Genomic DNA, 11365 nt, shown 5'->3' with positions numbered 1-11365 from the left:
CTTGCCCAACAAGAGCTGCTTCAGAAGATGTCACAAGGCCAGGATTATCTGAGACCTTCTTCAAAAACTGAAGTAGAAAAGGATTTCTTTTTTTGGCAGTAGGAGTAGGGAAAGAAGGTAGGGAGGAAGGAGAAGATATTTATAAATAATTTTTTACAATACTTTTTAATTTTCTAAAATATCTTTTTTTTCCTGTTTGAATAGAGGTGCCTTTTCTTAATTTCCTCTACAGTACATACTATCCAGCAGAGGTGCAAAATACCTAGGAATAATTCTTCTGGCTTTCGTTATGTTATGTATCTGGCAAAAATCTTCTCAGGAAAAAACTCTTCTACAATGAAAGAATGGATTTATCTACTGAAGAGCTCATGATTCTAACAAAAAGCCAAGATTTGAGCAGTGAAGGTTTATCATATGTGGATATTAGCTCTTATCTTTGCATACTTCTGCTTGCCATCCAATGTATTTTTACATTTTTAACCTCAGTCTTCAATACCTATACATGAACTGTTTTTTTGCCAAGATAGACCATGGGGTAGAATAAATTTCAGCTTTTCTCCAAGTTACTCTGTCATGTGTTTTTATAGTGCAGCCTGAACATCTCTCATTGTTAAAACTAAATGGCGTAGTGTTGGCAGTCTACGTATTTGTTAGAAATGACAATTAGTATCTTCAAAGTTTTCAGGGGAAGAAGAGCAAGAAAGATCTGCAGTACCTTTTCAGTTCAGTGGAACTCAGAGGAAAAGCAGAAGCAGCACATTTCTCGAAGAGCTAAACTCCCTTCAATGCATCCTCAACTTCCCAACTCCCTCATTATGCTTCAAACCTGACTGAACTCCTGATACAAAATCAGTCCAATTAGGTTCTTATAAAACATGTGTGATAGGTACAGAGGTTATCCAGCAGCATTTTCCCACCTACCTCCACACTGTCTTCTAAATGATGAATTATTTTATTCCATGTACTTCTGATGCCACTCCAGGAATACTTTAAACAGAAAGTTTCATCAATGAATCTGTTTTAACAAGACTTTTATTGAAAACATACACAAAGTCAACATGTTATTTAGCTTCTGAATTTACATATTAAAGAATATTCATATTAGAGAAGAATATTTTAAGAAAAGGGGAAATACAACTGACATTCTGCAGTATATATTTTACTAAGGCATTTAGGCTTAAGAGCAAGTTTACTGTGTGTATGCGTATCTACATGCACAACCACACAACTACACACAGGTTATCTGATTTGAAACTGTACAGTTCTATGCAAATCATTCTTTTTTGCCTTTCCTATTTTTAGAACACTAAATAAAGCTTTTATCCAAATGGTAGAAGTTGTTCACAGAACAGCAGTTATAATCTACTCTTCAAGAGTTTGCTTACAATTACAATACTAACAATGCACAAAAAACCCCCAAGATCTTCACGGGAAAGTTCTCTCTTACCAAAATGAGGCTCAAGTAAGAAAAACACTAGTTTGCAAAGGCACCGTGGAGACAGGTTTTAATACATTAAATACAACATGAATCATTCACAATAACAAGTTTAGTGTTTCTGGGAACTTTTGTAAATACAACACAGTTGGTCACACAAAAATGTTTCTGTTGATTTGTCTTGGCAACTCAGATATATCAACAGTGTAACAGCATAACAGCTTTGTTCCCATCTGACAGAAAATAATGGCAGTTCTGCAAGGCAAACGTTAAACCTGACCGTATGTATTTATTAATTCCACAGTGTTTTGACAGATTATAGGGGATGCAACTTAAAGGATGCTGACACGCTCACTGAGGGCTTTCATTTCTGTTTCTTCTAGCTTGGTGTTTTCGTTACGGTTAGCACTTGGGCTGATGAGGTGTGCTGGATACTGCAATCCATGTTCTTCTGAATACTGTTCCCACCGGGAGTCATCACTTTCATGGGTGATGTAACGTTCCCCCATTTTGCATTCCAGTTCCCTTAAATCTAACCAGGTTTGGTAGTCCTGAAAAAGAATAACAGTATTACTTTTAGATTTCCTAAAATAAATCATATTTCCTTCTGCTATCAATAATATGCAAAGTGCTATTAACTCAGCTATCTAAGGGTCATCTCTATTGCTCTAGAATCGAAAAATCTTATAATATATAAACATGAAATCTGCCTAAAGATATAAATCTCATCTCTAGAGGATTTTTTGATAATTTTATTAAACTCTGTCACAAGTATAGTATTGAGATATTACAGGTTGTTTTGCAAAATGGACAGATATGTATAGATTGCCATAATGTCTAACTGAGGAATGGTGGTAAAGCAATTCCTCACGCTAGTCACAAGACGAATAAGGAAGAAGAAACATCTTTAAGTCATACATGTACATTCTAGTGATCTGTATCAGATAGTCAAGGCAGGTGAGTCTGCGTCTCAGTAGATGCAGAATATAAATTCAGCTTGGGCTAAAAAAACCTCCATTTCCAAACTTGGGCAGTTACTGGTGTGCTCAAAGAAACGTATACATCTAAACACTAAGGTAGTTTGGAACTCCCTGTTGACAGTCAAATATAAGGCTGAAGTTAGTTTGAGTCTCATGCTTTTTACACCATCATGCTCTGCAGCCTCCCATCTGTCAAAAGTATACAAGTTTAATAATTTCTTTTCTTATTCCCACCCAAAGCACACATGAAGCTGCAGTAATAGAGCCAATCCTAGCCCCATCCAGACTAATCTCTCCTCATGATCCTGTATCCAGTTTCCTTTTTTCTCCTTCATCTTGTCTCAGCCTAAGACACAATCCTAACCACCTAGCCAAAGCACCAGAAAGCCCAAACACTGTAAATGCATAAAGCTTTCATCTTTAGTATCTCATATGCTTTGGCCCATTTCCTACAGTCATCCTCTCAGAGACCACCATTAAGTCTCACTGCCCTGTAACCCTGCCCTGTAAGGAAAAATAACCATTTCTATCTTGCCTTAGCCTGCAAGGTAGGACTCTTCTAGACAAGAGGACTCATCCCATCCCTGGTCCTAGAGCTGCTGCTGAACCGCCTCATCTTAGTTCACCTCCACTCACTATTGCACTAGCAATAAAATTGGATGCAGAGGACAAGGACCCTGTCCTGTCACATGAGACAGCCAGCATCCTTGTTGCAGACCTTAACCCAGACACTTCTGGTTCCCAAAGACTCAGGCAAATACATTCTGGAATGGCTGCCAGGGAGCAGAAGAGCAGTCTTGGAGGAAAAAACTAGTGAGGGACAGGAAATCTGAGATGAAGAAAGCAAGCTCCAGATAAATGTCCCCGAGAAAGGTGGGGTGCAGCGTGGGAGGTTACAGCCCTTTTCCTCCTATACCAGAAGGTCACCATATACTTTGAGAAACAGTATCAGCTATAAAATACCAGAGTAGGATCAGTTTTCTGGTTTGATAAAGATTCCTTTGGGATTGGGGATTATGTATCTGATCTATACCATGCCTGTGCCATGATTACTTTCTTAGATGCAAACAAAGATCCCTTGGGAGATCTCACAGGCTGATGTATCTGTCTGGCCTCAGCCTGTCCTCATCCTCAGGGAGGGACACAATGCCCTGGCCTGGGCTGTCCCCAGGCTTCCCTGCTCCTTAGGGATGGTAGGACAGGCCCCGGCTCCTCACTGCACTGTCTTAGTCCTTGAATTTGCAGTGATTTGGCTGCTGCCAGGATAAAAAAAAAATTACCATATGTTGAGCACGAGACAGAGGCTGCTAGCATCTTAGAAATTCCTTACACCTCAGTTTTTAGTTGAAGAATTCAGTTGAATGGAGCTAATATATTTTCCTGGAAAGCATACAATTTCACTAGTTTTTGTGATGACTGCGAAGTGAAAGCCTGTTGAATAATTTTAATAAGAAGTGAACCAGAGTAAACTCCAGGCAGTGAAATAATGTAAGTCAAATGACTACAGGGGTTTTTTTTATATACATAATTTTCTCAATAGACAAATATAATAAAATATTTTTGTTGTGTATTTTGAAAGCATGAGACTGTTTCGTATTGGAATCTAGTATTTCAGAAATTAATGAGAAACTATAGGTAAATTGGTGAATGAGCATGAGGTTCTAAGGATCTGAAAACATCTTCAGGTTTTTAGATTTTCTTAGATCCTGCTGTGCTTAAAGATGAAGATTTGTTATATGTTTAGAGTCTAAATGCGTAAGTAAAACCATGAAATTTGTAGAAATACCTGTAACCATGGGTGGCTTAACGTTTTGTCCACACTGTAGCGCTTTCTCATTTTCACTTGCAACAAATTATTTATGAGATCAATAGCTGAAAAGAAATAATATTGGAAAACGTTAGTTTAAACGTATTTGTTTCAACTAGGACATGCAAAGAGAGAGCTACACAGACATCGTAGTTGTAAAAAGTGGGCAGTAAACGATATATATGTATATTATTTCTTTGAGACTTTCAGTATCACTTTTAGCTGACAGCAGCACCTTCCCAGTCACTGAGTGGAGAAATGAGGTTTTGTAAGTCACCAAGTCTTGCAATACTATTCTTTTGAACTGAGCATTGCTTCTACATGCTAGTCAAGAGACTACAGTTTCAGAAACTTCTTTTACAAATTTCATAATTTCTATGGTTTTGGAGTCAATGGTTCACTGAGGTTCACAGAATCGCAGAATGGTTTAGGCTGGAAAGGTCCTTAAAGATCCAACTCTCCTACCATGGGCAGAGACACCTTCTACTAGCCCCGACTGCTCAAAGCCCTGTCCAACTTGAACACTTCCACAGATGGGGCATCCACAACTTCTCTGAGAAACCTGTCCACTGTATCATCACCCTTACAGTGATTTCTTCCTAATAAGCAACCTCTTCCTAATAACCAACCTAAACCTATCCTCTTTCAGTTCAGAGGAATTAGCCCTTGTCCTATCACTACATGTAAAAGGTCTCTCCAGCTCTCTTGTAGCCTCCTTTAGGTAGCTCAAGGTGCTATATGGTCTCCCTGGAAACTTCTCCAGGCTGAACAAACCCAACTCTTTCACCCTGCAGGTACGTGTGCTGTGGTTCCTGAAGGGATTAGGCCCATGAGCCAGTGACCAGTACATGGAACTGCAATGAGTGACCCATATGGAAAAATCTCTGGAATGAGACTGGTGAGCTTTGAATGCAATTACAAAAAACATTAAAAAAAAAAATGAGGTTATCATGAAAGGCTAAATCCTATTAGGTGCTAAATGTTCAGCATGTGTGCTGGTGGAAAGTTACTGTTATTACAGAACAACTGACAAGCCACAGGGAATGATAATATTCCAGCAATTTCTCCATTTCATCACATTATCCCTTGGCATGTCCAAAGCATGCTGGTTGACATCTTTATTTCTCTGTTCATATCATGGTGACAGGGAAAGATGGTCCTTAAAGTAACACAGACACATGGCACCACTGAGGGGCATTGGGTCTGAAACATGTCAGATGGGTATTGTCGCCAGCTGGGTATTGAAGGAGCTGAATAATCTTCTTTTCTGTTTTAAGAGTACAAGATGGGACAGAATTCTTTGAACCAATTACCTCTGGGATTGTATTTCGTACAACAATATGGAAAAGCTTTTCTTTATTAAGAGACTTCCTCTCTGCAGGCTCAATTTGCCATCTTGGGCTTTATGTGTGTTTCTGCCATGGAGAAGAGCACAATGAAAACAATGTCCAGGAAAATGGGAATGCACACAGCAGTCTATCTGAATTTATGCAGTTAGTTTGACAGACAAACCTATTCTTAGCAATAGGAGACTATCACTAAAGCAACCCTGACTTCCTGGTGATGAAAACTGTCTTGGAAATCAAAGCAATTGTGGGAATGAGAGAAAACAAATCTACGGACTTTTGACAAAGAAAGCATTGCCAGAGGCTCAGAGCCACTTTTCCTGGAACAGATGGTCCTAATTTTACTTTTCTGTTGTGGACAAACAGATTCTTATCTACTGTCTCTTTTAGCATCAAGTACAGTTATGGTAAATTTTCTAACTCGTGTTTATTGTGTTCCCTCTCAAAATGCTGGTGAAATGGATATGGGATAAGAAAGTCAGCGGATATCCAATAGGACCATTACTGACAGATTATATAATTCTTAAAACTCATTTGTTTTCCAAAACAGTGCTGTTAATCTTCTTTATTGGTAAGAGACATTCTCAACTACCAAGCTATGGGGAAGAGATTGGAAAGTCAGTCATACACGACCGTTTTGATATCAAAAAGTAGTGACCATTGTTTTTATCTGATGTTTTGAAGAGGAAAACATAGTCCCTTACCCACTGCAGTATATCTGGGTATCACCTAACATCAGCATCTTCTGCAACTGTCAACTTATTGTAATTCTTCTGAATTTAGGGTAAGACTTCAGTCTGTCTTTTGATATATAAGCCAGTGCTGAATGTGAATTTAGTAGGGCTACCACTTCTTTATTATTTTCAGTGGTATTTGGGTGTATATGATCTTCAGAGTTCATTTTTCAATCATTTACTATGAATCTCAGTAGAGTGAGTTTGGAATATAGGTCAAGAACTTGATGACAGGGTTGATTGTCCTGGTAACTGCTGCAATGTAGGTGCACATATCCCAGCCTTGGTAACTGTCAAGTACCTACTGAATGTTCTTCCTGCCACTGAGGATAGATAATGTCTCTATTACATTTCTTCTCTGCAACCCACTGGAAGCAGATACAACTGTGAGCCTTACAAGTGATGAAATTATATTTAGCTATTCAGCCTCCCTCAAGTTACAACAGGATGAGGACCTCTTTGCCCCTTTTTTCCACTTCAGGACTAGGATGTATTACATGTAATAACATATTTCTTTGTATTCTTGGGGGAACATTGCCAATGGCTTGTTGAGCAGACCAGAAAGGAACTGGTCTTCAAAAAATCACTAGAGAAGGTGCACAAAAAAGGACAGGGAAGAAAACTGATGAGAGTGAGAAGGCAGCTTCACTGGACGGTTAGAATTGTCAATATCGAGCAATCGAGAACAGTTTACACAGATAGTCTGCTTGTTTTGCCACTGGAATACTGCTGTCTCTGTCACCAGTTTTGCTGTTTGTTTTTAGTTTTTTATCTAGGGTTCTTTTTGCCTGGAAACTTTTGCCTATCACTTGCCTCTCAAGAAATAAGCACAAATAAATATATAAGCAGAAGTGCAACATGACTATTTAAAGTAGTCGCTCTAGCTACTAAAAGATGGCGCTCTAGCTTCAATTCACTGGAAAGAACCTTCACAGTCAGGAGGTTCATGATTCTAAACTGCTTATGCAAGTTTATTAATATGGCAAATAATTAACTGTAGAACAGACAAAGTCACAATTTTCACTCTAAGCATCAAATTACCACAATAATTACTTTTCATGGGAATGACTGCTTTAACTCAATTAGGATGTGACCCACACATAAATGCAAAAGTTTACATAGTATCTGAAAACCCTATTACAAACATTCATTTAGTCCTTCCCTACAGACTTAAAATTTTAATGTAAGTTATAAACAAGAAATCACCTTAAGGATATCAAAAAAAGCAGTCCTAAATTAATGATACATTTTTAATTGGTTCAGAATTTTTAAAGTACACCTAGAATTATTACCTACTCTTACTGCCATCATTTGTAAAACTTTAAGCTGCTTCCACTAACACAGGAGGCCCAGGACTTCCTAAGCCCTGGATTTTTCTAATAGGTTTTTTGACTAGAGGTACAGTATTTTCATACACACAAATCCCTTTCCTGCTGTTGGTCAATACAGCTTTGTTGACAAATGCTCTAGTGTACATGCAATTATTTTAGCGTAAAACAATCTTCAGCAGTCTGAGATTTACAGGGGCATGGATTCAGCTGTACTCTCAAAAGAAGTCCTTGGCAATTCTAAGCTGTATCCCTACAAGAGAGGTTTCCTACTAATTTATCCTAGCAAATGTGTAAGTAGAGGCAAGACCTTCATTTCAACAGCTAGCTAAACGTTTACAGAAGCAGAGAGCATCTTTGAGCTGTAACATGCATTGACCTCCTCGTAGTCAATGCTCACTCATTCATGTGACTTTCTGATTAATGTGTCAAGCACTCAGAGTTTCTATTCACATTATGTTGTAACAAGTATAAACAAATACTGGCTCGAAGGCAGCCGTGGTATTTATTTATGACACTACAAAACATTGTAACAGGGACACCATGGTCAAATTTAATGCATGATAAGAATTGCATTTTTTCTTCCCAAATTATTTTAATAGTATTAAGTAAATGTGAAGCACCTAATCAGTGATGTGCACATCACACAGCCCATCAGGCCAGTAGTAATAGCTGCGCTGGTGGTAGCTGAAATAAAAAGAATTATGAATACAATGTTTTAGGAAAATACCACAGCAGAATGAAACACACCATGAATAATCCAAAGCTTGACATAGTACACTTTAGGACCATACAGTTCAAAAGAATAGGCACCACAGTGAAGACATACTACATAAAATATACTAACAGGTAGAGAGACAAAATTAATCATGGAGTTCTATCTTTATATCTCACAGTATTTCCTTCTTGTAACATGTAGCCAAGTCAAAACAAATCTTTAGAGATTATGCAAATTTGGTAGACTGGAAGCTCAAAGTTGGAAACAAACATTAAAGCTGTTGAAAACAGATTCCATGTTTGAGAGATGTGAAATTTAAAGCTATAAAATAGATAAGATCTCTGTAAGTAGATTCCTCTATATCAGTATCTAGCAAAACGCCACAATGAAGACTGATTTAAATTCAAATTGTCATACAGCAATTCAGTGAATTTGGAAATAGTCTGGCTTGACAAACATTGAAAACAGAGCAAACTGAGCAATGGAATGCTGAATGGATGCAACAAAACCTGGTTTTCTAAAACATACCCAAAGTACCACAAAAACTACCTATCTCCAGTAATGTGTTACAATTCTATTTAGACATCCAAAAACAGACTCCGGTTTTGAGATGTATTCTTTCAAAATAGTGAAGCTACTGGAAAAAGATGGAAAAATGCAACCACCTAGGTAAAAATCAGAATTCCTTATGGAGAAATCTGAGACCTACAAAACTGAAAGGTCATAGTTTTCATAATTTACATTTTAATGCAGAAAAGGAAGGACAAAAACATTACACAAAAAAGCTAAATTTCTCATCAGGAAGAGTTGATGAAATCAATCCAGGAGTTATGACATCAGGAGAAGTCTCAGTCAATGACTAGACCATATAAATGATTGGCAGAGAAGACAACTGTTGATGGTGACTTAAAAACATTAGGCACTTAAAAATATTATCCTCAAATATATTCTGTCTTTTTTCTTGTCTTCTGACTGCAGAATTTTAAGAATTGCTAGAAAATGCTACAGAAAAAGTAACTACCAAGAAAGTAAACTAACACAGACCACAATACTGCACAATATGACATGCTTTTCCTCCAAAATACAACTTACCTCCATGTACTTTTCCTCTGAATCTGTTAGACTTTATGTTATTTATATTACCATGCAGTTTAAACTATTATGGGTCATGTGTTTTTTATGAATCTATCACCTCATCAGTGCAATTTACAATTTTAAAAACCAATTTTGCCTAAATGCCAGTAATTAACTAAGTAACATATAATGGGAATATTTAGGCTACTTTACCACTGTTGCTACCTTTCCAGACACGTTGTTTACATATGGCCAGTCTCATCTTTTTTTCTTTTAAAGTTTTGCTACCCTCGACCTTCCAGCTCACAAATTAGCATGCTATGTTTAGCAAGCATCAGGAAAAGCATGTAGTGTGCATTAAAACCAAAGCGGTGGTAAACACAGCATCATTCGCTCTAATTTCTGCACTATCTATTAAATTCAAACAAATACATGTTTTTTCCTGATTACAATAAAAATAGAAGATGGCAATAACTAAGTTTAGCTATTAAACTTTTTACATAAGCAATGGTCTGAAGAGAGCACTGAAATAGCTACAGTTGCAAGAAGTTTTAGACATTTGGTTTTCTGAGTCACAATAATCATGGACAAGACACTAAAGGTTAAACCGCTGCTCCTTAGCACCAATTCCTTCCTTAGCACTAATCTTTGCAATAGACATGCAGAAGATCCTTCATAAAACCTTTAAAATAATGTGTGTTTCTCGCCTAAATAATTCAATCATTTGCAGCATTAATTAACATGGCACTGTTCAGAACTGTAATCCAGATTAGATGTGTTAGGACAGCAGATACAGGTTTGCATTTTAATCATGCTACATTGTCAGAGGTAACAGAAACTGGATGGAGCCAGCACGTCCACAGGGCCAGCTCCTGCTCTCTCACAAGTTGTGCAGGAGAGTGGAGCAGGACATGAGAAAAACATTCCTTTATTTTCCCTAAGTAATATAGAATTGGAATTCAAATTTGAGGTCTAAAACTCAGCCTTATCACCTAATACTTGGACAGAGATCCAGAGTTCAACTGCCTGTGTTAGACATAATGGAATCTCTTCAGATATTTTCTAGGTTTTCATTTAGCACAACAGAGTGGTTCATCAGCTAGCAACTCAAAATATGCAATAAAATCACAATGTATAAGCAGATTTAAATTTAGTCATTTGTTAAATGCTTTTCCCTCCCTTCTGCATGCTCACAGCCTGGTATCCATCAACTCTTAATGAAGGCTGTGATTCTACAAATGGAGAGATAACACCCAAGTAGGTGAGTTTTCTGTAGGTGCTCTACTGAATCTTCACCTCTGAGTGCAAAAATTGATCTTCTGTCTACCACAGTAGAAACTTGTGGGAGACAATTTCTTGCAGCTTCCCCTGTGTTGATTGCTGTTTGCTTATCTCTAGCGACAGATAAAGCATTGCTGCCAACAGATTCTGTCAGCTTACATATCAAAGTGTGTGGAGGTTCAGGAGAACTTCAGTGTGCAATTGTGCAGATTTATAGCTTTTTTTTTTTCTCCAACAGATTTCAAACTTCATCTGCCACTGAGATAAAATAACAAACAATGCTCTCAGAGCATTTTCAGAAGAGAATCTCACACGGCTGCAACATATATTACAGTAAGCATTAGGCACACTGCTCTAGACTATGCTTAACAGGTATGTTAAACACATCACCTGAAAATCAGATAAACTGTACTATAAGTGCCAGAAATTGCAAATGCTAGTATTGTAATTCACTTTGGCATATATTAAAATTCAGAAAAGGATATAAGAATCTGATGCTTATAAGGTTTCTTTGCTTTAAGACTTATGAAGCAATCCTGCAAATATTCTGGACTAAAAAAAAAAAATCCCAAAGAAAATCAAGTTGTCTGAAAATGTTATGTACGTGAAAATGTTGGTGAAACCAGAAGTGCCAATTTTGTTAAATGCCCTATTCAGTTGTG

General features: G+C 37.4%; 1 protein-coding gene across 2 annotated transcripts in view; it reads right to left on the bottom strand.

The window, feature by feature from the left end:
* Nucleotides 1-1014: 1014 nt before the first annotated feature.
* The window catches only part of PRKD1 (protein kinase D1), a 119980-nt gene continuing 109629 nt past the window's right edge, over nt 1015-11365 (bottom strand). For both annotated transcript variants that reach the window (XM_039552480.1, XM_039552481.1), the window contains 2 exons: nt 4202-4287; nt 1015-1986 (listed from right to left, as the gene is read on the bottom strand). In XM_039552480.1, the coding sequence (XP_039408414.1) occupies nt 1768-1986; nt 4202-4287 (305 nt within the window). In that variant the 3' untranslated portion in view covers nt 1015-1767. The remainder of the gene's footprint in view (nt 1987-4201; nt 4288-11365) is intronic.

The sequence above is a fragment of the Corvus cornix genome, chromosome 5 (assembly GCF_000738735.6).
Source record: "Corvus cornix cornix isolate S_Up_H32 chromosome 5, ASM73873v5, whole genome shotgun sequence".
Taxonomy (NCBI): domain Eukaryota; kingdom Metazoa; phylum Chordata; class Aves; order Passeriformes; family Corvidae; genus Corvus; species Corvus cornix.
Note: the sequence above shows the minus strand (reverse complement) of the source record. Positions and strands in the feature narration are given on the sequence as shown.